This window comes from Brassica oleracea, chromosome C2, assembly GCF_000695525.1.
Source record: "Brassica oleracea var. oleracea cultivar TO1000 chromosome C2, BOL, whole genome shotgun sequence".
Taxonomy (NCBI): domain Eukaryota; kingdom Viridiplantae; phylum Streptophyta; class Magnoliopsida; order Brassicales; family Brassicaceae; genus Brassica; species Brassica oleracea.
The window spans coordinates 15,155,776-15,173,199 of NC_027749.1; the positions used below are offsets into that span (position 1 = coordinate 15,155,776).

At 33.4% G+C, this 17,424-nt stretch overlaps 1 protein-coding gene across 1 annotated transcript; it reads right to left on the bottom strand.

Annotated features, from left to right (window-relative positions):
• Positions 1 to 9,393: 9,393 nt before the first annotated feature.
• LOC106327883 (glutamine synthetase cytosolic isozyme 1-2) lies at positions 9,394 to 11,884 on the bottom strand. The gene is made up of 11 exons (XM_013766182.1): positions 11,628 to 11,884; positions 11,400 to 11,439; positions 11,171 to 11,274; positions 11,031 to 11,079; positions 10,845 to 10,951; positions 10,677 to 10,764; positions 10,470 to 10,598; positions 10,313 to 10,387; positions 10,129 to 10,220; positions 9,883 to 10,042; positions 9,394 to 9,798 (listed from the first exon to the last, which is right to left on the bottom strand). The coding sequence occupies exons 1-11, from the start codon at positions 11,699 to 11,701 to the stop codon at positions 9,646 to 9,648; spliced, it is 1,071 nt and encodes a 356-aa protein (XP_013621636.1). The 5' UTR covers positions 11,702 to 11,884; the 3' UTR covers positions 9,394 to 9,645.
• Positions 11,885 to 17,424: the final 5,540 nt, after the last annotated feature.

The window sequence follows — 17,424 nt, forward strand, 5'->3', positions numbered from 1 at the left end:
ATTACCAGAAAATAAATGTTTAGGAAAAAAATGTCTAGGAAATAACATGAGTAGATTAGCTTAAATCTTTTTTTTTTAATTCATGTAAATTTTTTTAATTCATGTAAAGCTATGAATATCCAAAACAATGTCACTCTATAACTTCAAATATAAAGTTTTTTACTCTAAAAAAAAACTAGTGAAACTCTATATTTAAAGTTTCACTTCTCAGAACTTTAAATTTAAGTTTCATAATTTTATTTGCATTTTGGTCTTTACAATTACACATCACATATATATTTTTTAAATATTTTCTCGTTTATCGTATTAATCCTAAAAAAATTCATATCTCATAAATTTTTTTTTTTTATAAATGTAAGTTTTACACATAAAATTAAATAAACTTTAAAATAAGATTTAAAATATTTTAAAACTTGATTTAGAAAACAACAATACAAAAGAAACTTAACAACAAAAAATCTTTTCAAAAATTACATAAAGACATAACTATTATACAAATTTAAATATTACAACACTAGTAGTCATATAAATTTGATCCAGAACCTCCAAAATCTCCAAAATATTTTTCAAACAAATTTTATGTAACCGAAGATGGTTGTTGTTTTGATTTCTATTTCGTACGATTCTTTTTTATCAGATCGAATGTATTCACTTAGTTTTAAAGTCATTGATAGAAGTTAAGTATTTTAGCAATATTTATTTTCTTCTTTTACTTTCTTGTTTAGATCAAATGTATTTACAAGTTTAAGATCACCTGATTTCAGCAATTTTTAGTTTGTGATTTACAAATTAAAAATAAAGAGAGTCACTTTTTACTTCGAAATATACTAGGTGATCATATATGCATTATGAAAATAGTTTTATGGAATAATTTGTTTTTTTTTTATGTTTAATATTAATTATGTTATTTCTATTTAAAATTTTTATTTTAATATAATATTTTATTAGTTAATACTGTTGTAATATTTTTATATATGTGCTTAGTTATTTACAAAATTTGTATGAATTTAAATTAATTATGAAAAAATATAAAGACTATAAGATAAAATACAAATAGTTTTGAAGTTAAGTTTCAAGTTTACTTTTTAAAAAGAACATTTTTAAACTGTAGAATTTTGAAAACTTCGTAATAGAATGCGTTTTTGGACATGTTTCTGATATGACATGAGGGGGCAGTAGGGGAGAAGCCACAACCAACACATTGTTTGCATACCCACTACTTTTTCAATTTTTGTTTATTCTGTAAGGTAAAATGGTTGAAATTATCAGATAAGATAAGAAACTCTCTTTGTTTTATAAGCTTAACGCACCCAGAAAATCTTATGTCTAGATTCGCCCCCCATTTTCATGGTTCACCATTAAAATTGAGACAGTTATTAGGCCATCTTCGATATATTCTTTTATTTTTTTGTAAAAAAAAATAAAAATAAAGACAAAATTTTGATGTACTGTATTTCTTTAATTTTTCTATAAAAGAAAATATTCTTAAAATTTCTTTTAATATTACAAATGACACTTTTTACTCATAAATTTTAAAAATTAACTCATTCACTCTAACAAAATATTTTCATAAAATTACAATATTTTTTAAACTAAATTTTTATTTCATAAAAGATACACAACATAAAATTAATAAAACAAAGCAGACATTATCTAACCAACACTATTATTATATTTTCTCATAGGTAATTAACTAATGCATTTCAAAGTCAAAAATGAACTTTTTCTTTAATTTTTTTAATCAACATAGAAACTTCTGGAATCGACTATTTTCATCATGTGGTGTTTAAATTTCTGGAGGTGGAGTTTATTTTCTAACTCCAATTGGAAACAAAAAAATCCTTATAATGAACACATGCAAAATTTTAATTTATTTCATTATGTATTCATTGATTCACCATTTCCATTTTAAATCATTTAAAACACTATTTGTTCTGTTTCTTCAATTCATAATGAATGAGCACAACTGACACATTACTTTCCATCCATGATTACTAAGAACATTAACATGTTAGAACCAAATCCAAATGCTTTGCTACTAATGTAAGAGAATTATATGCGGAAGTGTGTTAAACCGGATACATACCTTAATCCGATTTAACGATAAATATCACTTGGTACGAGTTGGAAATAGATACAATAGTCGGGAAAAAATCACGGAAAAAAATCAACCACTTTGTTATAAACCATATTTGTGGATGTCCATAACCGGCCCGTCTATAACCGGTCCAAGCGCTGGAGAGAGAGACGGTGAAGAGAGAGAGTCGGCCGTTTTCCTTTTCCTCATAGGCGGCTACTTTCCTATTTACATTAGACTTATGATTTGTACTATTTCCTTTCTAGTCTTTCCATTATTTTATGACGATTTATCTCTCTTGTAATTCCCTATATATAAAGGGCACATTATGTTTATGATTAATAAGAATACAGAACTATCCCTCTAAGTTTCACAGCATGTTATCAGCACGATTCTCTAAAACCCTAAGCTAAAAATCCCGACCTAAACCCTAGCTCTCGGCGATAAACCCTAACCGGCGTAAACCTCCATCCCGGCGTGAACTTCATCCCGATTGCAAACCCTAATCCCGATCCTTGTTCGCGACCCGATCTCAGCTCGCGACAAACGGTCTCGGCTTGTTCCAGCTCGCGACGATCTCAGCAAGCAACCTGTTCGCGACCAGATACTCAGCTCGTTCGCATTCCCGATCTCAGCTTCAATCCGTTTGCGACTCGATCTCAGCCAGTTCGCGACCTTCTCTTGTTGGTGGTCCATTCAACCCGATCGGAGGTTAAGGTAATCATTCAAACCCTAAATCGAAAACCTAATGATCTAAGATCAAAACCATAAAACCTTAATCATGTTATGATAAACCCTAATCATGTTCTACATGTTAAAATCGAAACCCTAAAACATTAAACCCTAACCGCATGTATGCATATTGCATACTATGCATGAAATCTAAAACCCTGATGCTAAGACATGATTCGATCTTATTCAAAACCTAGCTAATGTTTTCTGAAATGGAAATTGATTGATTGATTGAATATGTTCACATAGAACCGTATGCTAGGCTTGCTAAACTCATGCTTGAATCTGATTGATTAATTGATAGAAGCCGACTTAATGTTTTCTAAGATTGAAACCACATGCTAGATTGATTCTTTGAAACCGTATGCTAAACTGAAATCGAAACCCTAATGTTTGAAATTAAGTGTTTTTTAAATTGAAACCTAATTGAATCACTTAGATAGAATATATGATCCGACTGAATGAACCCCTTGATGCTTGTTTTGATTGTTTGATTGCGGTTACTCTTATGAACACTTAGAAACCATATGCTAGGATTGCACCATACATGTATAACCGAATGAACATTTAGATCTCGTATGCTAGGCTGTATAACCGTATAAACATATAGAAACCGTATGCTAGATTTGAACATATCTTGTTTGGCCGTGAGGCTTGTTTGATGAACACATCCGTATGACTTGTTTGCATCATTACCATATGAACTGATTGCATCATATTCACATAAACATTATAACTTTTAAAGATCTAAAGCATAAAATATATGATTTCAGATGTCGAAAATCAACAACTTGGATTTTGCTACTTACAATGGGCACTTGATGCTAAGTTCATCCTGAAATCTAAGGGACATGGTGAATGTATCACCGAGGACAATAATGCAAGTGAGAAAGATAGATACAGGGCTATCTTGATTATACGCCATCATCTTACTGGGAGTCTCAAAGATCAGTATTTGACAATTGAGAATCCCTTAGACCTTTGGACAAAATTAAAAGCAAGATATGATCACCAAAGAACGGTGATATTACCAAAGGCTATGTATGATTGGAGGAATCTCAGAATCCAGGACTACAAGTCCGTGGATGAGTATAACTCAGCCCTATTTAGGATAGTTTCTAAATTGAAATTGTGTGGTGAGGATATAACGGTTAAGGATATGCTAGAAAAGACTTTTTCCACCTTCCACACAAGCAATGTGTTGTTACAACAACAATACTGTGAGAAGGGCTTCACAACTTATGCTAATCTGATCTCATGTCTATTGCTCGCTGAGCAAAACAATAAATTGTTGATGAGAAACAGTGAATTGAGACCTCCTGGATCAACCCCACTACCTGAAGCACATGCGGCCACAGAGGCAAAGAAAGAATCTAACCACGTCCAGAACAATAGCAAGGACATGGTCGTGGCCAAAACTCTTTTGGTCGTGGTCGTGGCCAAAACTCTTTTGGTCGTGGCCGTGGAAAATGGCAAGGACATGGTCGTGGCCAAAACTCTTTTGGTCGTGGCCGTGGCCACTACAACTCCTTTGGTCGTGGCCAAGGAACTTGTTTGGACGTGGTCATGGCCGAGGCCGTGGTATCTCCTTTAAACCACAAAACTCGACCAAATCAGTGTGCCATAGGTGTGGAATGAGTAACCATTGGGCTAAGACATGTAGGACTCCCAAACATCTTGTTGACCTCTACCAAAAGAGTTTGAAAGGGAAGAATCCTGAAGCCCATATGACCTATCAAGATGGTGAAGATGATTTTAATCATGAACGAGACGATCTTATAGATTATGAAACTTCAGATTGTCTAAAAGAATCAAGTTGATTTCGACATCAAACTTTTGTGTTCTATTGCTTTGTGCTTTCTATGTTTTTTATTATTGCTTTGAACTTGTTTTATTAAAACTTAATGAATGAATGATTTTTGATATGAAGTCTCTAAAGTATCATTCTATAATCTTGTTTTGAAGAATGAAAAATAACATGGATATATTCGTGGTGGACAGTGGCTCAAGCCACACGATCTTAAGAGACAAAAGATACTTCATAAATCTAACACTTAAGAACGCCAACATAAGTACCATAGAAGGTATAGCCGGCCTAATAGAAGACTATGGCCAGGCAAACATATTGTTGCCTAAGGGTACGCGTCTAGAGATATCTGATGCATTATATTCACCGAGCTCAAAGAGAAGCCTATTGAGTTTTAAAGATATCCGAATGAATGGCTTCCATATTGAGACTAAGGGCGAAGGAAACAAAGAGTTCCTTCAGATCATTGAAATCGCCCAAGGCCATAAGAAAGTCTTAGAGACTATACATGCGCTCTCTACAGGTCATTACTATGCCAAAGTCAATATGATAGAGGCCAATGCCACATTAAACAAAGTGGCCACCAAAAATTTCACTCTTTGGCACGACCGGCTTGGCCATCCCGGTTCGAACATGATACGAAAATTGATATTGAATACAAATGGGCATACATTGAAAGAAAGAAGAGTCATCCCTAAGAATCTCACGTGTGTAGCATCTTCACAAGGGAAACTCATTGTTAGGGCATCACCAGTTAAAGTGACTAAGGAAACAATAAACTTTCTGGAAAGAATACAAGGAGACATCTGTGGACCAATACACCCACCTTATGGGACATTCAGATATTTCATGGTTCTCATTGATGCGTCCACGAGATGGTCGCATGTATGTCTCTAATCAACCCGCAACTTGGCGTTTGCGAGGTTACTTGCTCAGATAATTCGTTTAAGAGCTCACTTTCCAGACTTTCCTTTAAAGACTATACGTCTTGCTAATGCTGGTGAATTCACGTCCCAAGCTTTTAATGATTACTGTATGTCCATGGGGGTAAGTGTAGAACATTTTGTGGCACATGTATATACACAAAACGGCTTGGCCGAATCCTTTATCAAACGCATACAGCTAATAGCTAGACCGTTACTTATGAGATCAAAACTCCCGGTCTCAGCTTGGGGAGATGTGGTTCTAAATGCGGCCGAACTGATACGCATCAGGCCATCTAGTGAACATAGATATTCCCCATCACAATTGTTCACGGGTCACGAGCCAGACATATCCCATCTTAAGACAATTGGATGTGCCGTCTATGTACCAATTGCACCAACACAGAGAACAAAGATGGATCCTCAAAGGAAGATGGGGATATATGTTGGATATGATTCTCCCTCAATAATTAAGTACGTTGAGCCAACTACGGGTGATTTGTTTAAGGCCAGGTGTGCGGATTGTCACTTTGATGAATCCGACCATCCAACATTAGGGGAAGACAATAATAAGCTGGTAAAAGAAATTACATGGAATCAAACATCCTTATCCTGGCAAGATCCTCGGACTCAGGAATGTCATTTAGAAGTCTAAAAGATAATACATTTACAAAAGCTAGCTAATCAATTGTCAGATTCTTTTGATGACCCAAAGAGAGTAAGAAAGTCATATATACCAGCTGCTAATGCACCAATTCGTATTGATGTTCAAGAGGGACACAATCAAGTTGCTACAGAGTCTAGAACACGTCTGAAACGTGGTAGACCAATAGGTTCCAAAGATAAGAATCCTCGGAAAACAAAGAAAGGTGCTGAATCTGAGGCCGAAACCCTAGACATGGCCGTGGCCGAACCTAATACCCGAGACATAGCCGCGGCCGAACCTAAGGCCCTAGACATGGCCGGTCCTAAGGTGCCAAATAATGATGCTTGGGACGCCAAGCTTCAAGGTACTGGAGGTCCTGATAATAATGAGATATCAATCAATTATGTCTTGTCTGGGATACAGTGGAACAGAAAGAATGTCGACATTGATGATATATTTGCATACAAGCTAGCACTTGAAATCATGGATATAAACAAGGATCATGAACCCACATCTATCTTAGAGTGAACTCAACGATCAGATTGGATTAAATGGAAAGAAGTTATAAACGTGGAGTTAAACTCTTGTAAGAAAAGAGATGTCTTTGGTCCAATAATCCGGACACCTTATGATATCAAACCATTTGGATACAAATGGGTCTTAGTGAGGAAAAGGAATGAACAAGGTGAAATCGTGAGATATAAAGCACGGCTTGTTGCACAAGGATTCTCACAGAGACCAGGAATAGATTATGAGGAGACATAGTCTCCTGTGGTGGATGCTACTACTTTTAGATTCCTAATAATTCTGGCTATAAGAGAGAAATTAGACTTGCGGTTAATGGATGTAGTAACTGCATACTTATATGGTCCACTGGATAATGAGATATATATGAAAGTACCAGAGGGTATTGAATTGAAAAAAAAAATCGAGTTCTCGAGAACAACATTGTATAAAGTTGAACAAATCACTTTATGGATTAAAACAATCAGGTCGAATGTGGTACAATAGACTGAGTGAGTACCTAGTGAAAGAGGGCTATAAGAACGATCCGATCAGCCCATGTATATTCATAAAGAAATTCGGTCAGGGCTTTGTGATCATAGCAGTGTATGTTGATGACCTGGATATTCTAGGAACCTCTGGAGAAATCTCCCAAATAGTTGAATATCTTAAGAAAGAATTCGAGATGAAAGATTTAGGAAAAAAAAAGTTTTTTTTGGGATTACAGATTGAGTACATTAGAGATGGAATCCTTGTGCATCAAATGGCATATACAGAAAAAGTACTCAAACGTTTTAATATGGCCGAGTCTCACCCATTGTCTAGCCCCATGGTCGTGAGATCTCTTGGTCTGGACACAGATCCATTCGGCCCTAAGAAGGACGATGAAGAATTCCTTGGTCCTGAAGTGCCATATCTCAGTGCCATAGGAGCTTTAATGTATCTGGCCAGCCACACTAGGCCAGACATATGTTTTGCCGTGAACCTACTGTCTAGGTTTAGCTCATGTCTGACTCAAAGGCACTGGAACGGGATTAAACATATTCTTCGTTACCTACAAGGAACGAAAGACTTGGGTTTATTTTATCCTAACCAAACCAAAGAAGGGTTAGTTGGTTTTGCTGATGCAGGTTATCTCTCGGATCTGCAAAATGCTCGATCACATACATGCTATGTCTTTACACATGGTGGTACAGCCATATCATGGTGTTCCATGAAGCAAACGATCGCGGCCACATTGTCCAACCATGCGGAGATATTGGCCATTCATGAGGCCAGCCGCAAGTGTGTATGGTTACGGTTCATGACCCAACATATTCGAGTTGATTGTGGGATGTCCGAAGGGAAAGATGCACCAACCATCATGTACGAGGACAATGCCGCATGCATAGCTCAGCTCAAGGACGGTTACATCAAAGGAGACATGACGAAACACATCCGGCCTAAGTTCTTCTTCACGCACGAGTTACAGAAAGCCGGCGAAGTCCAAGTGGTACAAGTGCGTTCAAGTGACAACTCAGCTGATCTATTCACCAAGTCACTTCCAACATCAACATTCAGGAAGCTTACGCATCAGATTGGGATGCGTCGACTGAAAGACCTTCAGTGAGGTATATAACAGGGGGAGTAATACGTGTTGTACTCTTTTTCCTTCACCATGGTTTTGTCCCACTGGGTTTTCCTGATAAGGTTTTAATGAGGCAACATCCAAAGCGTATTACAATCTCTATATGGTTATGACAGCCAAGGGGGAGTGTTATAAACCATATTTGTGGATGTCCATAACCGGCTCGTCCATAACCGGCCCAAGCACTAGAGAGAGAGACGGTGGAGAGAGAGAGAGTCGGCCGTTTTCCTTTTCCTCATAGGCGACTACTTTCCTATTTACATTAAACTTATGATTTGTACTATTTCATTTCTAGTCTTTCCATTATTCTACGACGGTTTATCTCTCTTGTAATTCCCTATATATAAAGGGCACATTATATTTATGATTAATAAGAATACATAACTATTCCCCTAAGTTTCACGGCACACTTGTAAATGTCGTTCTGGTTCTCTTGAATTTTCTGTAGAATTCTAACAACAGTCCTTAATTCTAACTCTCTCTTTTTACAGTGTCTCACATATATATAGACAACCAAGAACTAAATTGCGAAAGTTACATATATTCAACAAAGAAACAAATATGTTCAACAAAAGATTAGGAGTTGTAAAAATAATTTTCCATAAATACCGATATTGTATGCTTCCTAATTATGGAGCTAGCTGACATAAACTAATAAAAAGTTTCAAGTGAACAAGGCTCGATGGATCACAGAACAAGATTGATCTTGATAAATTCTTGTTGCTTAAACACTGCACAATCTTGGGACTCTTATCGCATGATCCAAAGGATAAGGTGATCGAGTTGTCATTTTTCCGGAGGGGCAACCAGCAAAATCATGCCAATTCAAGTTTGATTGAGGACTTGATACTCGCATTACAAACATTTCAAATGCCCAATTTATAATAAGTTATGATCCATCAATTGTTCAAGAAAGATATGTTTATCCAGATTGAATATGATCTATGATTGTATTTTATAACGGTTCCTACAATACATTTATGTGTGTACCAACTACCAATAGTTTTAGAGTCTAGCTTACAGGTTCTGGGCCTACCAAAGAGTTTTGTTATTTGTGAACTTGTTGAACAGTCTAAGTTGAAACATGAAAAGGCCTTCTCAGATCGTCTTATTAATAGAAATACAAAGGGTTCAAATAAAAGGTCAAAGAAACAGAGCAAATCAGGGTTTTTGCTTCAATCACAAACCCCAAAACACAAAGAGATTAAAAGAAAGCCTCAAACCACAAACTCCGGCAGTATCAACCCGGTAATTGCTTAATAAACTGTAGAAAACACAAACTTGAAGCCCCAGAGAACCAGATTCAAGTTATATTATTGTCATATTTCTTCAAGGATTCCAAAGAAGTGTAGTCTCTGCAATCATGGAAGTTACAGTGTAAGGGTCCATGTTGGAAGCTGGCCTCCTATCCTCAAAGTATCCTTTCCCTTCCTTCTCCGTGTCACGTCCTACACGGATTGATGCTCCACGGTTTGCAACACCCTTTTAACAAAGATTCAAAAAAAATTAACACAAAGTTCAGTACACAAAAATGTTATCAACTCTTTAAAAAATTTAAATGTTTACCCATTTGAAAGTGTTGATGTCAGCAGTTTCATGGTGTCCGGTGAGACGACGCTCGTTGCCTTCACCGTAAGCAGAAATGTGCTCCTTGTGTCTCAGTCCGAGCTTATCAATTGCCTTCTTGATTATCTCGTATCCTCCTTCCTCCCTCATCGATTTAGTACTGAAAAAGTCATTTACCATATTTCAGATTTTTTCTTTCCAAAAGAACAAATTATATAACAAGCTTAAGTTGCATGATCCTTTTACCTGTAATTGGTGTGAGCACCAGCTCCGTTCCAGTCACCCGGAATTGGTTTTGGGTCAAAAGATACAACCACACCAGCAATCTCTGTGATCCTCTGTTTTTTAAAACCACCAAAAAATTGTACTCAAGTTTATATTCCATTAGGATAACAACAAGAATTAAGAGTGGATGATGGTTGAATGATACCTCCAAAATGTAACGAGCAATCCACACTTCATCAGCAGCTGAGATACCAACCGATGGTCCGACTTGGAACTCCCACTGTCTCAACAAAAAAAAAAATGATTTGGTCATTACTACATTATGCAAAAAGATTTAATTCTGTTGGATCTTGAAGTTATACCTGACCAGGCATGACTTCTCCATTGATTCCACTGATGTTAATTCCGGCATACAAACAAGCCTTGTAGTGAGCATCAACAATGTCTCTTCCAAAAGATTTGTCAGCTCCAACACTGCAGTAGTATGGTCCCTGAGAAAGATAGTTTTTGTATAAACATTAGAAGCTGAGAACAGAGAATTGAACAAGAACTCTGAAAACGGAATATACCTGAGGGCCGGGGAATCCACCAATGGGCCATCCAACAGGCCACTTCACATCTTTCTGCAACAGAGTGTACTCTTGTTCGATTCCATACCTAGTATGCAGAGCTAAATCAGACCGCAAGAAACCAAAAAAATATATAACGAAAACAGGAACAGGGGAATTTGGGTTAACCATGGCACTTCAGCAACAACATCAGGGTTGCTAAAGATCTGAGCTGCAGCATGTCTCTTGTTCGTAGGGATTGGTTCACCCGCAGGGGTGTAAGTATCACACATGACCTAACCAAACCGATAAAAAACGTTATCATTAACTGCCAAAACAGAACATGCGCAAGAAAACCAAAGTTTAACAACTCACAAGAATGTTGTTGCCTCTACGGAACGGATCTTTGAAAATCGCTTGAGGGCTAAGGAACACAAATAAAAAGGAAGGTTATTAAGCAAAAAAAAATAAAAGATGAGTTTGAAATAGTGATAAAAGTTGAGAAAAGGCCTTACTATAAGATCACTTCACTGTCTTCACCAGGAGCTTGGCCAGTGCTTGAACCATCATAATTCCATTTTGGGAGCTTTGATGGATCGGTCACAGGTCCAGGGAGAGTCTGCAGGTAAACAAAACAGAGAATCAGTAACTCAGTATAGTCAAACTCCTAAGCTTTCTCCGTCTGGGTCAATTTTCCGACAATTTTTTTTTATTTTTCGTCGAGTTAAAGTGAAAAACATATACCCTGGCTTTGCTTCTCATATCCATTCCTGAACCACCAACCCTGTTTTTTTTTTTCAAAAGAAAAAACCAAAATAAGAAAAGACAAAACACATAACTCTTTTTTTGTGTGGTAGAAGATGTAAATATGTAATTACAAAATAATATCTTCTATCTATCTGGATAAGGAAAGAACAAGAACATAAACAAGAATGTGTAAGAAAGAGGCAAGAACGAAGGAGAAAGACGAACCATATGTATTCAGCGATGATTTTCTCAGTGTTGTCTGAGAGGTCAAGGTTAACGAGATCGGTCAGAAGACTCATGGTTACAGAGAAAATGACAAGAAGGTTGTAGTGAAATATACTCAAATCTCGGATAATGTGGTTTTTGGTTTATGAGATGATTTTTTGGAGTTCGTGGTTGTGGGAGTACTTATAGAGAGCAACGAGGGTACCTACAGAGATAGGGAGAGAGAGAGCAGAGCCTCTGTTTTCCAAATATTATTTTTAAATTAAAACCATAAAATATAATAACGCGATTTCTTTTTATCTAACCAATGTATTAAATTGAAGTTATATAGTTTAATGGTGATTATTGTTTTCGTGTCGTCCTTAAATTTGATTATTGACTTTTTACAAAAATTAAAAACAAATAATTATTGACTTATTCCCAAATTACTGTATATTGTACATTTGATATTCAAGTAGGTGGATAATTTATGAGAAGTTATGTATGCGTTGATTTTCTTGTAAGAGTAGCTGAGTAGGTATTCTAGGGTAATAATAACTTTAGCATTATAAAGTAACCGTTCATACTTTTTCTACGAGGTTGGCCTAATAGGCGAGGAAAAATAGAAACCATTTTTTTTTTCATCGATTTTTGACCAAAAATGTTTTGTAAATAATTAGCGTTTGTGGAAAAAATTAGACTTACAAAAGTCCGAATGATAAATATAAAATATCAAATGGATGAAAATCAAAGTATAATAGACGTATAATTAACTTATTATAGAAGTAAAAATATAAGAGCAGAAGACGGTGAAAATAAAAATATCAAATGAATGAAACAGGATAAATATGATTAGCATATAATAGAGGTAATCTCATAGTTCAAAAAATAATAAGGTAGATCATATATTTACAAAGAAATATACGCAAAACTTATTATAGACGTTAAAATATAAGAGCAGAAGACGGTGAAAATAAAAATATCAAATGAATGAAACAGGATAAATATGATTAGCATATAATAGAGGTAATCCCATAGTTCAAAAAATAATAAGGTAGATCATATATTTACAAAGAAATATACGCAAAACTTATTATAGACGTTAAAATATAAGAGCAGAAGACGGTGAAAATAAAAATATCAAATGAATGAAACAGGATAAATATGATTAGCATATAATAGAGGTAATCCCATAGTTCAAAAAATAATAAGGTAGATCATATATTTACAAAGAAATATACGCAAAACTAATGTACTCCAAAACACACAAAAAAAAAATGAATTTGATACTGTTTTATTTTTACTTATAAAAAAGAAGCAATCGGTTGAAAACCCAAAAAAAAAGAGAATACCTGTGATTTGACTAATTTGTATCTATGGAATAAGGTAGAAGATTGTGGGATTTAGGATATGAGGCTAATTATGATAAAAGTGCTGTGTAGAGAGCGCAATTTCTCTATAAAAAATACAATACAAGCGCATAATTTGCTGACTGGAAAATGCATTGGAGGAGACTTCCCCTTTGAAAACACCAACAATAAAAGCTTTGACGTCATCATTTTTCATATAAATTAATATTCTTCATTTTCATCATCTTACATTATAATTTTTTTTTTGTTAAATTAATATTATATTATTGAAAATGATTAGTGGAAAATCTAGTTATACGAAATGAGCCATATATTCTTTGTAAAGCTATCAGAAAACTAAATAAAATTCAAATGATTAAATAAAATAGAAAATAAATAAATGAAATTAAAATACATTAATTTAATAGCGGTGTTCAATCCGGATATCGTTTCGGTTTGGGTTCGGTTTTTTCGGGTTTTCGGTATTTCAGTTAGTAAAATATAAGTATCATTCTAAATCTATATTTACTTCGGTTCGGTTTATATACCGTCGGTTTTCGGTTTATTCGGTTTTAAACCAAAACATAATTATTTAGTGTGGGATCATATTATATAAATTTTAGAGTCATATTGTCATCGCAGTCATTTATTAAAAATATATTATATTTTCAAATAAAAGAACAAAAAAACCACGCTTATACCTTCAGATGAAATAATCAAATCTAGAATTAAAATCAAAGCTTTAAATTTTGAAAATAAAAATAAAAAAAAAAACAAAAAAGAAATATGAAAGAAAAGTTTTTCCACTCTTCCATATTTAGTGTTCATCAAAGTCATGCTTCTTCGAGTGAAACTATGTTCGTTTATAAATAAGAAAAAAGTTGTTACAAATTTTTTCTAGTTATTATCCATCAAATTTATAACATTAACTTCAGTTTAATCAATGCTAAAAGAAATCAAAATGATTAAAAGAAGAACTAAGAAAATAAGAAGCCTCAGTTGCGATGAATTGTTATTTAATTATATTTTAAGTATTTTTCAAATTAGGATTCTTTATTACTATAAAAAATATGGTATTAATTATTAACAAAAAAATAACTTATATAACAAATAGATTTTCATGTGACGTTATAAAATATGTACATATTTATATCTTTCTATTTTTGATCGGTTTTGTTCGGTTTATTCGGTTTAATCAGTTATAAAATATGTACTTATTTTCGAGTGAAACTCTGTTCTTTTATAAATAAGAAAAAAGTTGTGAAGAATTTTTCTAGTTATTATCCATCAAATTTATAACCTTCACTTCAATTTAATCGATGCTAAAAGAAAGCAAAATATTAAAGGAAGAAGACTAAGAAAATAAGAAGCTTCAGCTGCGATGAATTGTTATTTAATTATATTTTAAGTGTTTTTCAAATTAATATTCTTTATTACTATAAAAAAATATGGTAATAACTATTAACAAAAAAATAACTTATATATGAAATATATTTGCATGTGACGTTATAAAATATGTACATATTTACATATTTCTACTTTTGATCGGTTTTGTTCGGTTTATTTGGTTTAATCGGTTATAAACCAAACCATATCCAAATCCTACGGTTTTTATAAAATCATATCCATTCGGTTTATATGGTATATACCAAAACCACACCATATTGTCTATTTCGGTTTAGTTCGGTTTGGTACGGTTCGGTTTTACCATATTGGACAAGCCTAATTTAACCAAAAAATAATTAAAAATTCAAAAAATTTACAAATTCAAAATATATATATATATATATATATCTTAAAAAGTACAAGATTATTTTTTAAAAAAATTGACAGATCATCGTTAAAAATAAAAGTTTCAAACATATCATTGTTGATGAAGATGGTTTCACACATAACCATTAAAAATGACGATTTTCTGTCATTTTCAACGATGATGTCGAGAATTATACTTTATTATATGTCAAAAATCTTCATTGTTTGTGGTTATGTGAGAAACTATCATCGTCAACAGTGATATGTTTGAAGCTTTTATTGTCAACGATAATATGTTAGTTTAAAAAAAATTTTGTTATCTTTAAAAAAAAAATTATAATGTTTTTAAGAAATATATTTTGATATTTTGAATTTTCTAATTTTAGTTAATTTTGGTTAAATTTATGTATTTTAGTTTTATTTATTTATTTTCTGATTTTTAATTAATTAATCATTTTTTTTTTAGTTTTCTGATTTGTTGTTCAGTTTTCTGATATTTATTTAATTTTTAGTTTTTCTTTATTTTATTAAATAAATAACTATTTTTTGGAAAAAAACGGACATATCGTTTTTACCTATACAAAATGTCAACTTTTTACTTGGTGAAGAAGTAAGGTATGTGACACTTTGAAAGCTTTTTATGTAACTTTTCCATAAACACATGTGCACGTTGTCTTTGGCAAAAAAAAGGAAAAGAAAAAAAAACATGTGCATGTTGTCCCAGTCGAAAGGAGAAGAACCGGTTGAACCGGCAGCCAGTTAATGGCAAGTAGGAAGGCGATTGTATGGCTAGAGGACGCACCGGGTCCACTCTCAGTCCACAAACCAAAGTAACCGCTTCCTCAAAGTTGTTGCTAACCGCCAGTCTTAAGGTGCGAACCGCACTCTGTTATTATAAAACAATCAATCAAATATCAAGAAAAGAAACAAAAAGATTCGATCTTGATAAGCACACTCTGTCCTTTGTTTAATATACACTATTATTTATTTTGTTATTTTGTTATCTCTTATATATCAAAGCACAAGTCATTTGGCTAATAAAATTTTGACACATGGAATAACTTAAAAAAAACAAAACCAATCGATTAGAAAAATATATTATTCATCCTTTATTTTTCTACAATTCCAACTATCTAAACTCCTTAATTTTCTCAAAATTTTCATCCCACGTTGCATTACATCATCAAACTGTTTTCTTCCTATTCTTCCCACGGTTTCAAATTACTTGGCTCTAAAACTCTTTAAAACTATCAAAATAATAAAAACTAAAAAACCTCTCAAACTTTTATTGTTGTTCCTTTTTATTTATTTCTCAAACTTTTATTGTTCTTCTCAAACTCTACTGAATTGTGGCTCTAAAACTCTTTAAAACTATCAAAATAATAAAGTATTATAGTTTCAATAATATTTTTGTCATAATCTATCATAACTTTATTTTTGTATTTAAAATAAAAATGTATAACTTAACGGAAGATTTATTTACAATAAAAATACAAAGAAAAATTAATGAATCAAATATATAGTATTTTAAACTATATTTTTATGTGATGTATATATCTCAACTTTAAACATAAAATACTTTAAACATATGTCTATTTTAAAACAACACGCTAATTACTATTTTACCTTTTACAACCTCTTTATTTGAATGCAACTATTTTATATTTAATTGATATAATAATTTTATTTTGATTGACAATTTTGCAATTGTAGTTTTATCATCAAATAATTTAAATACATACGTTTTGATTCGTGCGTAGCACGAGGTAACACTAGTATGATACTAAATCGCATACAACCCTAAAGATCTCAAAATTAGCAATATTCAAATGGTAAAAAAAATGTTTTTGGAGGTTTATGTTAGAGATCAACCTTGACCATGTATTAAATTGTAGAGCTTTTCCAATAAAGATTAACGTTCTTATACGAAAAAACTAATATTAATATAGTATTAATATTTAATTGTAAATATCTTAAATAATAATACTTTTCATTTTTAATTGTGTATGATATTCAGTGTCAATTTGTTTTAATTATCAAAAAAAAACTAATTTAGCAATATTTAGAAACCTTAGTGTGAGATATCCGTATTAAAAATGATTTTATAACAAAATTTGTTTTGGCTATTGTTAAACAGCTTCGAATGATAAATATTTGAGTTTTTTACATGCCTTACAAATTAGCTTAGATTTTAGTTAAAAATTAATCGCAGATATATAAAAGGAAAAAAAAAACTGATAGTTGTTGTGAACCAGATCGCAGATGGCTCATAACCAAGAGATTATGATTTGTAATATTTTCATTTATCTATGACGGTGTAATCTCCTATATAAGGAATCTCTATGTTATGAATAAAGATAGATTTTTCCATTACTTTTATAACACATTATCAACACGAAACTCTAAATCCCTAAGCTAATACCCAAATCAAAAAATCCTAAAACCCTAACCCTAGCCGATGATCCGACGAACCCTAAACCCCGATCGCGTCTCTTGTTCCCGCATCTGTTCCAGCTCGCGTCCCCGATCAGCTTCAGCCCAAGGCGTTCCTGATCCTAGCTCAGACGTTCGCGAACCAAGAGTAGCCCCAGCACGCGACCTCTTCCTCGTTCGCGACAGCATCAGACAGCTCGTGTCCGACGATCAAGCCGTTCCTGATCAAGCAACAAAGGACATCCGCGACCCGATAGAAGCGACTCGATCCATTCCAGCTCGCG